The 18,582-nt window shown below is 41.1% G+C and overlaps 1 protein-coding gene across 1 annotated transcript; it reads right to left on the reverse strand.

Annotated features, from left to right (window-relative positions):
* Positions 1-866: 866 nt before the first annotated feature.
* Positions 867-16,964, reverse strand: LOC119012547 (visual system homeobox 2-like). Its single transcript, XM_037086468.1, has 6 exons — positions 16,909-16,964; positions 7,156-7,824; positions 6,434-6,524; positions 5,638-5,761; positions 3,882-4,062; positions 867-2,400 (listed from the first exon to the last, which is right to left on the reverse strand). The coding sequence occupies exons 2-6, from the start codon at positions 7,619-7,621 to the stop codon at positions 2,066-2,068; spliced, it is 1,197 nt and encodes a 398-aa protein (XP_036942363.1). The 5' UTR covers positions 7,622-7,824; positions 16,909-16,964; the 3' UTR covers positions 867-2,065.
* Between the last annotated feature and the right edge of the window lie 1,618 nt (positions 16,965-18,582).

The raw sequence follows: 18,582 nt of genomic DNA on the forward strand, positions 1-18,582 counted from the left end.
TTTATTCATTTTAAGTTTAAACTACTGGACAGGGCCGCCCACAAGATTTCTGGGGCCCGGCAGCCGGGGGCACAGATGCAAGCAATAATCATGTCCAACCTCTCAACCAAATGTTTTTGTTTTCACGAAAATATTTACCAATACTTATTGAAACAACAAAAATATGCATTATTAGTTATTTCTTTACCAAAAATGCAGCATGTTTCATAACTACAAGTCACGTTGCCCCACGTAGCTCATACTTGTGGTGCTTTGCTGCAAGTCGTCCCCCGTCTCTGTCATCACTCTGCAGCGGTTCTATCAAAATCAGCTGAAGAAATCACTTTTTTTTTAAAAAAAACAGTATGGGCCTTTTATTTTGCACCTGTCCACATGATCTGTAAAACATTTACTGATCCCAAACATTTTTACTTCCTGAAGCAGATCTGGGCAGGAGCCAGACTTTGCTCCCAGAGTCCTTGAAGGTATCATAGAGAAACTTTCCACCGCCAACAGATTAAAGGAGCACTCTGTAATTATTAAATACTAACAACAACAAAAAACAAAATAAACTGCTGAACCAAACTCTCTTTGTTTTCACAACTGAATAAACAAATTTACTTTGTTTTTCTGTGTTTATGTTTGGCGGACCCTGCCACCTCTCTAGCTTCAAACTGTGTTCTCAGGATATTATTTTCCCTTGAGAACCACTTGTTTATTCAGTTGTGGTAAAAATAATTATTTCTGAGTTTGTCTTATCACCTCATTAATATTGTAAATATTTCTTCTCCAAAACTACATCGTGCCCCTTTAATGATCTTCCGTCATGGTGAAGCTCAAACATCCAAGCGACAAGAAGCAAAACACATTTTCGAGTAACGTTTGGGCTTTAAATATCAGTAACTTTTAATTATAGGCTACAATTACATTTATACAGAGACAGACACAGATAAACAGTGTTAACTGTACATTATAGAACAGTCTTAACTATTGGACATTATTTTCAGTATGTACATCACAAATGTTGGAAAAGCTGAAAGACGGGCTTGTAACCTTTTCACAGCATGTGATACATAACCGTAATTTTTCAGTGACCCAGCTGAACGAGTCATGAGTCATCACAGAGAGGTCAGAGGTCACAGACAGTCACTTCCTTATTAGTGCCTCTGGAGCAGGCAGGGTGTTAAAAACAGGCTCGCTTCCAAAACCGTCTTCATCCACACTGTTGCACGAAGTAGCTGCCATGTCACAGAACTGTAGAGTTAAGCTATTCTTAATGAAAATAAATATATTTTTGAATGCTGCTCCATATCAAAACATCTGCAGCCAGCTGGGAAACGTTTCCGCGCTGAAGCCTCCACTCTCACGCAGAAGGTGACATGAAAAGGTGTTTGGAGTAGTTTGGAGTTAGCTGTACATGTAATGTGTCATCGGTTGAGTTAAAGGTCCCATGTTGTTAGAAAATGAGATTTAATGTAAATATTGATTTAATTACAAAGCAGGTCCAGGTGCTGAAAGTATCAAATCAGTCAAACCGCAGCCAATGTTCAGAAAATGTGCCTTAAAACAGGCTGTCAGGAATTTTGTATGGTTGTAATGTCACAGCTATACAGTCACCGCCATAAGCCACGCCCCCTGCAAGGCACATTGGGGCGGGGCCTGCTCAGGCCTGTGAGAGCTGAGCAATCAGAGCAGACTGGGCTTTTTGGAGAGGGCGGCCTTAAAGAGACAAGAGCGCTCAGACAGAGGGTGAATAGAGGTGCGACAGCTGTGGTCAGTGTGAGAAGAATAATGTGTTTTTTGAACATTAAAGCATGTGAGCACCCAAAATAAAAGCATGAATCTGAAACTGAGAATAATATGGGACCTTTTTATAAGCTCGAGCCGAGTAACTTAATTTCACCTGACAGGGGAGCAAAGAAAGAAAACTGGTTCTTCCGGTTCAGCGTGACGTTAAGCTGTGACTCCACATGCACCAGACACTCCACGCAACCAATCAAACGAGACCTCTGCAACTGTGAAATGTTGTGCAAACTCCACCCTGCAGGTGTTTCATCATCAGTCTGTACCCCGCAGCCTTTTTTATTCAGTCACACTCTGCCATCTCTGCCGTTTCCCGCTCCGTCGCCTTGTCCTCTGCTTCCTCTTTGTGCGTTGAGTTTGTTCTGTCGGGAACCGTCCCGAGCATCTTGGCGCTGTGCTCCTGCGCCTTCGCCCGCAGCGCCGCGATACTGTTCTCCCTCAGTTCCTCTTTAGTAATCGGCGTGTTAAAGTCTTTCAGGTGTTTCTCCTTCTCCTCCTCCATCATTTTGTCCTCCTTTTTCTCCTTTATTGCTGGTGGTGGCAGTGGTGGAGGTGGCGGTGGTGGCGTCAGGCTGCCGGGCTTTCCAGGAGAGGTGTCGATGGACTTCTTGTGCATACCTGAAGGGAGAGGATGTTTGGTTAGTTTGGAGTTTGCAGTGGAGGGAGATGTTACGCATTCAGAAGATGAAACACACATTTTTTTCCCTAACATGGATGACAGTTTGCGTGTATTGGGGTGTTTAACATTCCAATGAGGAGATGGAACAATAGATCGGACCTCTTATTCAATTAGAGCAAGCTCATTGATTCAAACCAATCAATTGACATGAGAGCAACAGACGACATTTGGTCTAATCTGTCCTGATTAAGTAGGATTATCACCACATCGACTTCTGCCTTTTATTGACACTTTTATTGGCCCCTAACATGAGCCAGGATGAGCTCCCACTTCCTGTTTCTGGAATACTTCGTAATCCCTCATTTTCAAACACAACGTGACAAAACAATAGATGAAAAATTGCAGTACTGGCAACAAGAGCAGGTTTCCTTTGGACCGGAAGTGCAGTAGCCGAAATGTTGCCTTTGTTTGTTGACTGAGAAATATGTTAAATTTGTACTTTTCATATGTATCATAACATTTTCTACAATACTTATCATATTACATTCAAATTACATGTATTATCAGGATGAGGAGGAGATGGTGGTGTGGTGATACTCAGCAAGGCGGCTGCCAATCTAGTGATAACTTCCCATTTTAACAGACAAATCTTGGTCATTTTAGTTTCCGTCGGGACATATTGTAGCCGCGTTATTGGATATTTTCAACATCACAACATTTTTTAGCCATTTTTGGCGATGAAACCTGGCATTTCAGACCGAAACATGATCTTTTCCTAACCCTAACCCAAACATATTCTTGGTTTGAGGTAACGTTCAATGCTAACATTTATACCTCAAATTGGCTTAATAACTAATACACTAGAATGAATGGAGGGAAAAAAAAACAATTTTATTTGTATTGTTTTGTTTCATTCAAACAAGAAGAGAGGTGACTCTGCAAAGTTACTTGAGCCTCATTATTGATATTAAAAGGTGAAATATACATGACTGTTACTGTCCCCTCTTGATGCAAAATGACTAGAAATGCATCTGTAAAAATATCTAGAGTGTTTGAATTTTACAAAACTCCTTTTCAACATTTTTTAAAAAGCTCAGTGACAGATGACGGGCCAGACACTTCTGTCATTCATTAATTCTTAAACAGGTGACTGGATTTGATCATTTTACTCTTTTTTTTTTTTTTAAATCCCACAATATCTTATCTTCCTTTTTTTTCCTTATTTGTAACTGTCGCTCTTCATTTGTGTTATTTTTTAGCTGCCGTTTGTCATTTTTCCTTTTCCCCTTCTGTGAGGCACTCAGGTAAGTAAAAGTGCTACATAAATGAAGTTGTTATTATTAATATTAAACTATGATATATCAGTGAGAAGCTATCATAAATTAGATCATAGTCCCTTTTCACAGAAAACTGTTTCCCAGCTGTGAAATGACTTCTGTGAAGTCGACATACGACGTTACACACTTCTGCGGCAGCTTACCTAGTAACCACGGGGCGTAGGACTCCGTGACGCCCTCCTTGGCTGACTTGAGGATGGACTCCGGCAGCGGGATGGAGTGGCGGACCATGGCTCCGTACAGGCCGTACTCTGCCATGACGCTGCTGCGACCCCAACACTTCTCCCTCTTCCTCCACTTGGCCCTGCGGTTCTGGAACCACACCTGCAGAGATGAAGGTCAGACATCGGTTAGATTCACGTTGGTTTGAAATATATGTACATTTTTTAACGGTGACACTACTTAAAGGCTTCTTCCACTCAAAAATGACTGTCACTTCACTTAGATGGTTCGATCTTCACTCTGTTGAATGATGTAGAAACTTCCAGCACGCAAATGCTTAAAAAATGTACGTTCCCTTGAAGTGGGAGACGTTTTGTGTTTAGTAGTTGTTGTTTTTTTTCACTTTTTTGTAGGAAAAACACATCAGACACAGGTTATATTTCTAAGCATTTTCTAAGTATTTTCAAGTATTTTCAATTTTCGAATTTCCTAATTTCTTTGACTCTTCCTTGCTGTTTTTATGCCGTAACAATCCACAGCTGGTCTGTTTTTTTTGTGGGCACGGGGGAGAATATCAGCGGAACAATGACATCTGCTGGAGGCTTGAACCAAAGAAAGGCTGTGGTGAGGAAGACTGACTTTAAGAGCTTATTTCTGCTGGTGCACAAACCTTGAAGGTCCATTATAGACTCAAAAATTGTGGTCTTCAAAATACTCCTGAAACTCAATGTTCAATATTTATTTTCCCTCCCTCATTGCTTCATTTATACAACAAGTTGTCTTTTGTTCATTATGTGCGTGTGTGTGTGTGCTCGTGCATTATCCTCCCTCTGGCTCCCCAAGTGCCTAAATTGATTTCCACCAAGCCAGACCTTGTAATGGCCTCAGCGAGCTTGTGAATATGGATGAGGACAACAGGGGAAAAATGAGCATCCTAAAATGGCCGAGGAGGCGGGATGAGATCGTAGAGAATGATGAGGAGTGTGTGTGTGTGTGTGTGTGTGTGTGTGTGTGTGTGTGTGTGTGTGTGTGTGTGTGTGTGTGTGTGTGTGTGTGTGCAGACCTGGAATTAAAAACGATGAAAGCTGAGCCCGGGAAAGCTATTCAGGTAGATCTGATGATAACCTCCATCTCATAAAAAAATGGGCTTCACATGAGCAATCATGCTTTTTGACAGCAGCAGTGTGAGTGTGTGTGTCTCTGCGTGTATGTGTGTGTGTGTGTGAGGAGAGAGAGGTGACCCCAGGGGGCGAAGTGGCTGATTGAAAAATAAGTTAATTTCCAGGCCCGATCGATGGGAGACAGGCGGTCAAATATCACGGGAAATTAAAATGCTCACAGCAGCCAGGAGGAGGCCTCTGCTCAGCCGCTGACCTGCGCTAATTAATTCCTGTGTAGTTATCATTTCATTTCAGGGGCTGCAGCCTCGTCTCTCGCAGGGAAAGGGGCAATAAGTTCTCCTCAATTAACTAATTACACTAAGAGGGTGAATTGGCTGTAAACGTGGAAGCTGAAGGCATTGTGAGGATGATGAGGTGCTGTCTGTCTATCTATCTTTCTATCTGTCAATCTATCTATCTATCTATCTATCTATCTATCTATCTATCTATCTATCTATCTATCTATCTATCTATCTAGCAAGCAAGCAAGCAAGCAAGCAAGATAGCAATCAAGGTGATTAAAGCATCCTCTGTAGTTGACATTTTAAAGGACTAGTACGTGACATTTCTAACGCACCTGTATTCTGTCCTCAGGCAGCTCGGTCTTCATGGAGAGCATTTCTCGGGCGTACACGTCCGGATAGTGAGCCTCGTTGAAAGCCTTCTCCAGCTCCTCCAGCTGATAGGACGTGAAAATGGTTCTGCGAGCAAAACAAAAGGGAACACGAGAGAATGAATAAGCTTTTACGATTTGGGTTTTGGATCATTTTTGTGCAGTTTGAATGAGACGGCAGCTAAAATGTTAAAAACCAGTCAAATGTTTCAGTGAATTTGGTGAAATTATCTTAATGATTTTATTTTTATGAAATAGCTGTAGAATTAAGAAAGTGAGAGAAAAAGGGACTGACAGGATAATTGGGCCTTTTTCTTTGTTTAGCAAAGACATGGAGAGAAAGAATTACATAAATAGGCCCTGTGATTTTTCTTCCCTCACACATATTCGATATTATTCTTAACGAAAAATACAAGATTTTCTAAAATTGATAATATTAATATGATGTGTTCTCAAAAGATCACAGAGGAAAGCACCATGATTTAAGGTTTCTACGAAGGATTTAAAGCTAATAAAAAAAAATCCACATATTATATATTCCAATATCAGACATACTTGTTTTATTTTTAGAATAAATAAATTGTGATGTATGTGTGTTATTATTAGTGACACCAAACGAAAAAAAGCCTATGAGGATATTTCTTTATAAAGACCCACAGCACCCGAACATCATCAGTCCTTGGAATAAAAAAAATGATATAAAATAGATCCTAGGTTACATCTTTCGATAATCTTTTTTTTTATATATGTATATATATACCTGTGTCGTCTCTTCTTCCTCTTCTTGCTCTGGCTCAGGGAGGATTTGGAGAATTTTTGATCGCCGGAGGAAAGACTCATATCATCAGAATCTGTGAGGAAACACAACAGGGAACAGCTCAGGATACACGAACGAATAATAATAATAATAATAATAATAATAATAATAATAATAATAATAATAATAATAATAATAATCACAATCACAATCATAATCATAATCATAATAATAATATAAAGACGGTTATTTAATTTTAATTTGAATTGATTCATTCTTCAAATTGAGTCTTCATATTTTTACCAAATAATTCTTTAATTCATGTTAGAAAACATATATTTTTATAAAGCCTCTACACGTTTCAATCTTTTCCTTTGAAACAAACCAATTTGATGCAGAGGCATTTTAAAAGAGAAGAAAATCCCAATATATATTTTTTAAATGTTTTTCTTCCTTTTGAATTTAACTCCAGTCTCCATCATCATCATCATCATTATTCGATCAGAGGCCGTGAAGGTTTTTACACTCTTATTTTTTTGTTGTTAATTTGTCATTTTACGCAGATAAGATTGTTCAGAATAAATAGAGTAAAACGGGGTAAAATGTGTGCTAATGTTACACACATGCAACCTGACACACACACACACACACACACACACACACACGCACACACACACACACACACACACAGTGTGTTTCCACAGTTCAGGAGCTGAAACACTGACCGGAGCTGGCGGAGTGTTGCGCGTCCTGTGTGTCCATGTGCGCCGCTCGGTGCAGCGGCTGCAGGTGCACATTCTGCGCCTCTGACAGCACCTCCAGAAACGCAGGCTGGCTGTAAAACGGGTGTATTCCCTCTGGTCCCAACAAGCCCATCCCGACCCCGAGGCCCCCGTGGTGTCCGAGGGCCGACCTGGCTGCCAGGACGTGCGCCCTGTGCGGCAGAGCCTCCAGCGGCCGCCTCGGCACCGCCGGCGGCTCCTTGTTCAGGCCGAGCAGCTCCTGGATGCCGAACCCGGTGCGCCGGTGCACCGTGGGGGCCATCTTCCAGACCGGAGCCTGCTGCTGCTGCTGCTGCTGCTGGGGCTGCTGCTGCTGCTGCGGGGGTCCCCCGTGGTTCACGCAGGTCTGTGGGGCTGATTTCTGCTTATTCTCGGTGTCTGAAAGCACAACTCCCTCCTTCCCTGTCATGGCGGTGTGGTTCCACTTTTTGTTGTGTGAAGTCCCTGGTGCAATGAGCTGTGTGATGCTCCTTCTCTCTCTCCCTCCCCGCCTCTCCGCTGCGCTTTTGTATCCGACAGGCAACAGGCGGCAGCCAATCAGAGAGAGGAGAGAGTCCACACTGAAGTTCGCTCCAGCTCCACGAAGCTTCACCAGAGTGGATCACACAATTTCTGGCGATTAAACGAGACAAAAATAACTAGAACACCTGCATTTTCAACTAGAAATTGCACTTTTTTCCCCCCGTCTTTTTTCAATGAAAGAGGTGTCATCGCTTCAAATCACTGTCAGCTTCAAAATGAAACAACCAACTCGCATTTAGGTCACAGGGAAATGAAAAAAGAAAATAGCTTCGAGAGCTGTTTGTTTGTCTGAGTTTGTTTCATGAAGAGAAAACGAATTTAGAGTGTTTTTAAAGTTAAATCCAGCGACAGAAGGAGCCATCACTCTTACTTTCACTGTGACTCGTCATGTTTCTGCTGATCGTGGGCAGAGAGCTCTCTAACAGGTCCGATCATCCAGGCTAATCCCACAAAGTCATTCATTCATCTCGAGCACGTTTTGTTCTCATTCGTCGAAATTTAGGATCGAGGAGCCAAAAAAATACTTAAAATAAATAAAATATATTGAATTATTTTAATTTCAACCTGACTCAAAGCTGCTATTTGCTGTGTGAAATTAATTTAGGCTGGAAGGTTATTATTAATTTCCGCCTATCACCAGGGTGAGCTTTTATAAAACATGAATACAACTTTAATTCTTATATGTATAAATAGAAAAGAGGTGATTTAATTTGAGAAGCTTCGTTGTAATCATAATTTCTGTGCAGTTTATTTCTGGAGGCTTTTACAAAAAATCGAATACATTTACAAATAGCATGGTAAATATATTTAGAAATAAACCAAGGAGAAAGGGGCAAAAAGATTGAAAAATTAAAGGAAACACTAATAAACTCTCACGAGCCACTTAATGAATCACATGAGCTCGTTATTAGGAGGACAGCGCGCTGATTGACCCGCACCGTCATTTGCATATTCTAATTAGGGTTTAAACGTTTTGTCTTTGGTGGCAGTCTGCTCATCTGTTGATTGGACGTTTTTTTTTTTATTATTCTTCGACGGGTCACATGATAAAGAAACACAATAATATCCCAGCTGAGGGGTATTTAGGGTATTTAGGGCACTCCGGGGGGCGGCAATTAAATATGGGACAGACACGAGGATGGAGGGTGCGCTGCAGAGACAGCGACAGATTTATTTACCTCCCTCAAGTTCATGTTTGTTTTTCTTCTTGTTTCTGTTCGAGGTTTCGATGCCAAACGCCAAAGGAAAAAAAAAACCCAAAACGCTGTGACGCAAAGACTGAAAAGTTGCGCGATGTTTTTTCACCCCGATGTTTGAAAAGTGAGAGCGCAGACACGTTTTGGTGGCACGTCTTGGGAAATCATTGGCGCGCTCGTTTATCAGAGCAATAAAAAAAAAAAAAAAAAAAAAAGGCTCATTGAAATGTGAAATGAAGTGAAAACCACTCTCACATTCCCCTTTCCCCGTTAAACTCCCTAATCCTCCCTAATCAGCCATTATTCAATTATTGCGCACTTCCGATCGTTCGGAGATAATGTGCGGCACACTTTTTGGACATCTGGACGGACAGTTACGCGTGAGGAGAGTTTATGGAGATGAGTGCGGACGCGCTCGATGGAAGCGGAGATAGCAGCCTCTTTACAGTGGGACGTGTGGGGATGAATGCGTGAATAAAGAAGGTTGGCTGCGAGCGGCGCGTCAAACACAACAGATCTGCGGCTCAGATACGATCAAGAGATGAAGCGTCACCCCGGTTTGGTTAACACGCGTGCGGGGAAGAGACACCGAAATTAAAATGTTGTATTATAATAACAAAAGAAACCCATTGTGGTGTTGGGGGGGAAAAAATAGAAATAAAAAGAATCGAGTGTATTTGATGTGGCCCAAAAATAAATCAAGAGAAAAATAAAAATCCAGACTGAAAGCGACTTAAATCACCTCCAGCAGCCTCTCCTGAGGAGCTGTCAGGCGGACATTTCATTAGAGGCTGAATGAAGAGATCAATGCCACACCGGCAGCCATGCTAATGAGCTTTCTGCATCACGCGCACACGTGCGGCTGACGTCCATGAATCACTTCCCTCCTCTTGGATCGGAGCGCAGCGTTTCTTTTTTTCTTTCTTTTTCCTTATCTTTTTTCTTTTCTTTTCTTTTTTTTTTTTTTGGCACAAATCAGCCCGGGTCAAGGTTCGTCTTCACGGCTTATAAACAGTTCGGTGAAAAACCAACAGTAAAAGCATGTTGACACCTTCTGTGACGCTCCTGATGCATTATGACGCATTATGAACACGACTCACGCGCGTTATAATGTTTTATAGCACCAAATTATCATAGTTATAATGAATATTCATAATTATGATTAAAAATAACCAAAGCTCATAACAGGGTGTGATGTGTTACAGCTGCTTATATCTTGACTTACGTATCATTTGATTGCAAAGTATTTCCATTATGTTGAGTTGATGTGAATAAATGGAATTATGTTAATGCAATGTATCAGGTATTGCATTACTTTTATGTTTGATATTTGATCAATTGCATTAACATATTCACACCAATAGTAGTAATATTTTTTTGTATTGTCTGTTGTTTTTCACCTACGGACCAAAGCGAGATCACCTTACTTGGCAATAGAAGCCATTCTGATTCTGACTTTAACTTATTTTATTCACGTCAACCCAACAGGGTGGAGATCCTTTTCATTAAATCATTTACGTCTGAGGGAGGAGGTGGAGCAGCATGACTTCCTCTGTTCACCAACAAAATAAGAGAAATCGTATTTTCTGATCCAGATCAGTGTGTTTTAGCATTATATCCTTTAAATGTTTTTCTCCATGTGTGAACAGTACTGCATCTTTTAGGCCCCGAGCTACTTTTGTCTGTTTTGACCCTCCGAAGTTTGTTCTGTACTAGTAAGTTTAGAGATTAGCTTTTGCTCCTCTGTTAACTTCTTCTTCAGTTACTGATAAAGAACATATGTGTCTGTAAGCAGCCTACCAAGAATATTTGTTGAAATATTCATCTCCAAGCTCCAAGACAAACATCTTACACATTATCATGTCTATTTCATTTATTTTTCTATGCCTATCTCTAGCTTATACTAAATGCTCAGCTGTGTCTGCCGGGCAGGCTTTGTGTGTGTTTGTGTTTTTGTTTGTGGAACCTAAAAAAGAGTCAGTTTTCTTTTTAACACACTGCTGATTTACCCATCAATATGTTCAACTTGACCGAGTGGCACTGAGCTTAGATTTCCTGTCTGACAGACTGATTTGGGTGAAAGTGTATCATATTTTAGCGAGACAGTGTCTTCTGGTTTTCCCTCTAATTTCCTTTGGTTGCTAACAGCACTGGGTTCCAAGTAAAGACCATGTGAACTCAAACTCAAACAGTAACCGAGGCAGTTAATGCAGTTTAGCTGCTGTTAGACAGTCACGGCTTGCCCGTTTAGTCGTGCAGTTATCGTAGCGACGCTGTTAGTTGAATAATTTCAGGCCCCCGGAAACTAAAACAGAAAAGTAAACCGGTCGTCACATTGGCAGCCTTCACTCTCGGATGCTGTATAAGGTCCTGCCTGAGTTGCGTTTGGCAACACCTGTCACATAATCACCCGTGTTGGAGCCATTTTTGTATTGTGTTCATTAATATGTATATAAGTAGTGTGTGTGTGTGTGTGTGTGTGTGTGTGTGTGTGTGTGTGTGTGTGTGTGTGTGTGTGTGTGTGTGTGTAAAATGGTTCTGAAGATTTGTGAATGGGAATCATTTAATCGACACATGAAGGTGACGCGTCAGCTAGGCAAGTATAGCAGCCCGTCAGTGACTTGTAGGTTTTTTGGGGTTTTTTGTCAAGTTAAGCCATTATAGCCTGTGTTTGACATGTAGATGTATGAGAAGGTGCGGAATTATATTCAATGCTAACGCTATTGGCTAAACTAAATGCCAATCAGCATCTTTGATAAGGCTCTCTAAACACTGTCAGAAAAGAAGGTTTGTATTTGTAACTTTAGGGGTACATCGACTTGTCACTTGGACCGTACCCTCTAATGTCCAGCTGTCGTACCCTTGACATTTGGTATTTATTTGTACCCTTGAAGTTTGTACCGGAAAGAGCCCAGTCTTGTACCTTTGGTAGTTATTTTTTACCTCAGTTGAAGGGGACAAAAACTGATCCTTAAAAAGAAAAGACAGCACACATATGTACCTTTTACAACTTGAGAACAGGTGTTTCTTTTTTCACTGTGACCCTAGTTTTCACAGAGTACCTGACTGTCTTTAAAGGGAGATGTCAAATGTGCAAAATGCATTAATGTGCATGTCGCTAATTAAAATGATTGTTGATTTATCCACTGCAGCCACTCAATGAAAAAAAAAATATGTTGAGGTTATGACAGTCCAGGTCGGTGATGAGTATCCGAACCAGCTCCGTCTTTGTTCGAGGCTCCAGAAATGGCTCCTCTAATCTAGCTAATTGCCGTTTCCCAGAGCTCGGCATTTAAGAAGACGAGCTGGGTCACCAAACAGCCGTTGATCAAAACATCCTATTAAGGCAGAGAAACAAAAGGCTCTCACAATCCTAACAATGTGCCACCAGCGATTCAACAGTTTGCTCCGTGGGCACAAAGCATTAATTAGGGCAATAACTTCATGCCATTGCCGTTCTATAGTCTCCATTTCTGTATGAGTGCATCTATTTATGCTCTGAAGTTTTGTCGGGGACTCTGACTTGCCGAGTGTTGCCACATTCCCCCGCCCCATGTGCAGATGTGTTATTGGCGTAATGAGGGAAATACTGGGGGAAACGTGGGAGAGGGGCGCCCCGACTCCAAAACTTTCTTGACAAAATAATATACCTCATTGTCGTGACTCCTAACAAGAAATGACATAATTGCTTGCACCCATTTCTTCTCTAATTAGCACATTTCCACAGTGGACAGGGACTAGCAGTTAGGCAGGAGAAGGGAATCGGACAGGCATGGCAGTGGCAACACAAAAAGGGGCCTCTGGTTTCAGCGTAATTAGGTGAGACAATGCCCCTGACTGTTTTGAGCTATGGCAGCGGCTCAGAGCTGGGGCCGAGCAGGCGAGCGGACTCCCCGAGACCTTAATAAGCCCCTAATTGTCTTTTTTGGATTCACATGGGCAGCACCAGACATGAAGACTGCCTATTCTTGGTCTCCTGCAGAGAGCGAATTTGAGTTGACTCACTCAGGACCTTCAGTGTTTGGCCCTCAGAACTCCAGACAACTTTTGTTAACGTCCTGTGACGGCGTCCCAAAACTGGAGCAGCTGCTGCCGACATGCTGAAAACAGGAGTGCAGCAGCAGCAGCAGCTTTGTTTCCTTACAGCCATGTGGTGCATTTAAATGACTTCATATCATCCTCTGGTTTAAAGAATTTATATCATGTTTAACAGAAGACAAAGCTCTCTAAAGCTGCATTAAGTGTTTGTTTTTATGCCTCTAGCGACACAACACTGACATACTTCCACCTTCAGAGTTGACATACATCCAGCAAACACAGAGCGGCAGTAGTGTTCATTTGGAGTCTTATGGAGTGCTGTTTTAGTCTAAATTCAATAAATAAATACAGAAATAAATCAATATACTTATGAAATAAATAAATGGAGCTTTAAATATATACATAAACTTAAATATAGATATAAAAATAAGTCAATTTTATTCATTTCAAGGGGCTTTTATTTCATAATGACACATTTGTTTCAAATATTAACTAAAAAGCCATTGCTAAATGCTCCCTTTTGTTCACCAGCTGGTCCAGGGCTGCACAAAGTGGGGCCATAGTGTTTGATTTGGCCCACCAGTCACCATGTCTCTTACAGGGGAAAAAAGAAAACATAACTTTTAAAATGATGTTGTGGTTTTACTTTTTGTGTGGTGAAAGTGGTCTTTAAATATGAGGGATCCTGAATTATTAATTATTTTTTACATAATCTGAGTATGGAGGCAGAGTGGACAGGAAGTCAGTTAAGCAAGGAAACTTGGGATCCCAGATTGTTTTTTGTTTGTTTGTGTTTTTGTGTTTTTGTTTTTTTTGTGTTTTTTTGTGTTTTTTTTTTTTTTTTGCCTTTCAGGACTTCTGTATAGTACAATTTGGCATCTTAACAATACACTAAGGCTTTTTCTTTTGGCTCATGGTGCTCCTTCAAGTTTGAGCTTTTGTCCTCCAAGGGTAACTGTTTTGACACCCCTGAAGCTTTTTTCTGCTGTTTAATGCTTAACAGATAGAGTTCAGTGAATTTATCAGAGCTTTTTGGCACTGAGGAGAACAAACTAAAACAGTAAAGTTGTTGCCCCTAATGCCAAAACAATGAAATCGATGATTTCTGTAATAATCAAATTCCTCTCTGAACCTGAGCTAAATGGTTTTAATCATTCTGGATTCACTTTCTTCTTCCTGCAGCTAAAGAAAACGTTTAACCAACAGCAGCTGGGCTCTACAGGCTGCATTTCATCACTGTAGGATGAGCCTGTTTAACACACACACACACACACACACACACACACACACACACACACACACACACACACACACACACACTGGTCCATATGTTTGGGGCCACTTCCAATGGCAGGTGGTGCCCAGAAAACTCAATATTTCATAGTTCTTGCTGTGTTACATCCCCTGCAGTCAAAGCCTCACCGCTCGGAGGAACGTCAATTCAATGTGCCCTCACTCCTTTAATTAGCTGTCAATTAGTGCAAATGAATCAACTCTTCGCCTAATTAAGCAATGCCACCAGGCAGCTCCCATATACAGGCCATTGTGTGAGCAGCATGAGAAAACCACAGCTAGCAAACTCGTTTTGGATCAAGAGTGCAATTTAACGATCACACTAACACACTGTGTTCACGTTGCTGAGTGTGTGTGTGTGTGTGTGTGTGTGTGTGTGTACGTACGTGTGTGTGTGCAGTGTGTAAGGAAGGTGAAGTCACACACTTCAGGCTACACTGCTCAGGCAATGCAAAAAGATTGTTACTAAGTCATTTTACGCATCTTGGCCTCCATGTTTAGCTTTTATAAAAACATGCAAGACATTGGTTTATAAGCTCATCTCCCATTTTGAGCCCACAGTCACATTTACATGCACACACATAAAAACCCATCGTGACGTGAGCACTTAACTTAAGGCCTTGAGATAATTTTGATTTTCTCGGTTTCACGTCTGATTTAGATGCAGATTTCAAGCCAGCATAATTTCAATCAATGTCCATATTTCTTTATCAATATATATCAATGTATGTATATATATATCCATGGTTATCCATTTGAAGGTAGAAGCCTGTAAACTCTGTTTGATATCCTGATGACCCTGAACACCATTTGATACCACTTTCCTATTTTTCATATGATTTCCCCAGTAGTAACTCTGTGTTTTCCTCTGTCTTTCCTCCACTCGCAGCCTCAGACTCCAGAATAACATTTTGTCATGCAGTCCACATATTTCATTTACAGTGGGAGTGGAAATGTAATCTCTGCAAACATCTGTTCACTTCTTCTGACTGCTTTTTACTCTGACAAGCTGCTCTTAAAGGGATTTCTTTTTTTGTTGTTGGACTGAATGAAACATTGTTATCACCTTTGACTTTAGTCAGGGTGTCATCAGCATATTGTTTGATTGTAAATGAGTTTAAAGGGCATTCAACTTAGACTAGACTTTATATTTTGACCCTAAGCACTTATTTTTCGAGGTTGTTTCCTCTCTGAAAAAGTGCTAAAATCTGATTTTGGATCAAAAGTTATGACATTTTAAAATGACATTGCCCAGAAAATAAATGTAAGCGATGAGTGTATTGTGGCTTTAAGGTTATTTTACATTCACGCAATGCACATGAAATGATGAATGTGGATGAAAGAGGTAAATTAGTAAAGTGAACATAAATCAAATGTTTTTCTTGTAATTTTAAAAACTCCATAGTCATGAGGCAAAGGCCACCTCAGACACTGAAAATACATTTGTTAAAACTTAATCTGACTTGTGACATTTCATTTGTTGATTTAGACATTCCTGAAAATGTTACTGAAATTAGATCTTTCTTCTCAGGAAATAATTGGACCAATGACATAAACATTTTCAGTAAAAGTTTCCTTTACTCACATAACGGTTGAAAGTCAGTTAATCGGCTCGACTTCTATTTCATTTAACAGAAGTAGGAATTCAAACCATCAATCACAGATCTTTTTTCAGTCAACTATAGAAAATTTGTGTCTTTTCATTATACTTCCCGATTTATCTGTTTTTTTTAGGTGAATCCCTAATGATGGTCTGTATGATGGTATGTATTAAAGTTGAAACGTGGGATTTCATGGCAGTTTATAAGCAGTGTCAAAGCCCTCTCTACACGACCAGGAAGGCAGTTCTCATGAGGAAATACTGAGCAGCAGCCTCCGGAGCTGAAAAATGAAGCTAACGCATTAGCGCCACAAACTGAAGCTCCTCAAATGGCCACTAGCTTCAAAACTTAGACAGTCCCCGTAGAGCCTCATATTAAAATGCTCAACTTAACAGCAGATGTAAACATGTTCACAGCCAGCTGTAAAACTGTTTTGGTTTCAACAGCTAATTTTCTCTTTCGTGATGATCACACGATTAATTTTCATGTTAGTCACTTGTTGGTTGCCTTGCATGATAGCTAGCTGCTAGCTGTAAAACTAGCTGTCAGCAACCAGGCTTTGTTAGGGCCACCTCAGTTCCACCAATGCAACACTACTGCCCTTTTTTATTTGAAGTTGGCCTATAAGTGGTTAAATTTAAAGAAATGTAATCCAACAATACTGGAATCAGCCTGAGAAATACCCCATATGTGTGAGTTTAAAACCTCCAAATATGCTTCCAGAACACACCGCTTCCTCTGGTCTGTACGGTGACCATGTTGACATTACGGCTGTAAGGATGCTTTGTCCCATGATGAAGCAAACTCATTTTCAGGCACGTGAGCGGTACGGCCATGTTGCCCTCCCTCCCTGCACCAGCCACTCTGGACCATTACAGGCTGTAATTGTTATTTAATGGATTAAACATTCATCCTTCCCGTGCCAAACCCCCCCGAGGGCCGGATGACAGCCTCACCATGTTCACACAGCTAAACATCCCCCCATCACACACACCCGTCGACGCTCATTTGATGGCAGTGTTTGTGCTTAAAATTCAATTACCCACTTATTGATAGCCCTCTGGGGTGCTAAAGAAGTTGACACGGTGCTGGTGGAGGTGTGGATGATTTCCCAGGAGGCTGCGGTCTCCTCTGCACATCTCCAGCTGGATCTATTTCATGGCTTTACTCATCAGCAGCAGACGCAGATGGAGCATAAGCAGCCGTCATACACCTGCACACACCAGCGCACGCAGACACGGACAGACAGGTCACACGAACACACACACACAATTTATTGTTGTACAGTGTAAGGGTAGTGAGGCATTTGTTGAGCTTTCTATAATGGTCAAAACAGATCTTTCATTCAAATAACATTATTGGCATTTTTTAATTTTCTAATCATGCATCTTGACTGGCAGCCCTTGCTTTTTTCTTTTAAGAGTCTTTTAATCTTTTATCACTTTATATTTTCTTGTCTTTATATTTATTGTTACTGGTGCAGTGCCCGTTCTTAAAGAACGGACTGACTTCTGCTTGTAGCTTTCTCAAGAAGCCAAATCCAAACTACTTCACACCCAACGGTGACTGTACTAACAAAACAATATAATTAAAACCCTTTGGTAAGCTTTGTTAGGGACAACCAGCACAAGAGAAGGGGTGAACTGTAACCTTCTCTCTATGTGTGCTAAGGCCCCACTGCTACACAGAGCTGTGCTGGCTTTTAAAAAGAACAAATAGTATTAATATCGAACTTTCACCAGATTTGACACTGCACTTTCTTGGGTCCCCAGAAACGAACCTGCCAAGTGTGACAAATAGACTGAGATTCCTTGTTTCATAGTTAGCTGCACCAATGTTTTTTTTTAAATTTAAAATATGAAAATATTAGTAAGAGCATGAAAATTTGCATAATCTAGACCCTTTAATATTAAAACAACCATATGGATAGCCTATCACTGCTGTCTAAAACACATTATGAAAATACATAAACATATTCATCTTGAGCATTGTGTTCAAGGAAAATGCTCAGACATTTGGCACAAACTCTATCTGGACAGCCTTTTCCTGGGCTTGGGTCCTTTTAGAACATACAGAACTAACCATTTATTGTAATAAGATAAAGAAAGAAAGAAAGAAAGAAGAAGAGAAAACCACTAAACAATAGGTCTGACATAAATTATTAATTAGGTCTTACTGGTTACTATGATCCAAAATTGATTATTAAAGTTATCCATCCTGTTCTGATAATGAGCCATATTCATTTCCAAACTGTCTGTTTTCATTGCTTTACGTGTAACAAAAGCAATTGCTTTTGCCTCTGAGCTCAAAGCGACAGGTAGTGGCCCACAGGTTAGCCACGCGCCTTCAAAGTCCCCTGAGGCCTCCAGGGGCCCCCGAAGGAACACTTGGCTTGCTGCTGGCCTCATTCCCCGCTAATTACAGCACTCATCTCTGCTGTCCCACGAGACGCCACCACTCTGATGACAGCACGCTGCACAGTTTGGGGCTCTGCATCACCGGGCAGTAACAGCTGGGCCTGCCGGCTGCACGTCAATACCCATGAGAGGGCAAAAGGAATAATGACGTGTGTGTGTGTGTGTGTGTGTGTGTGTGTGTGTGTGTGTGTGTGTGTGTGTGTGTGTGTGTGTGTGTGTGTGTGTGTGTGTGCGTGCGTGCGTGCGTGTGTGTGTGTGTGTGTCTGGGGGAGGTGGTAGCATAGTGCATTCATTCACACAACG

The sequence above is a fragment of the Acanthopagrus latus genome, chromosome 22 (genome assembly GCF_904848185.1).
Source record: "Acanthopagrus latus isolate v.2019 chromosome 22, fAcaLat1.1, whole genome shotgun sequence".
Classification (NCBI taxonomy): domain Eukaryota; kingdom Metazoa; phylum Chordata; class Actinopteri; order Spariformes; family Sparidae; genus Acanthopagrus; species Acanthopagrus latus.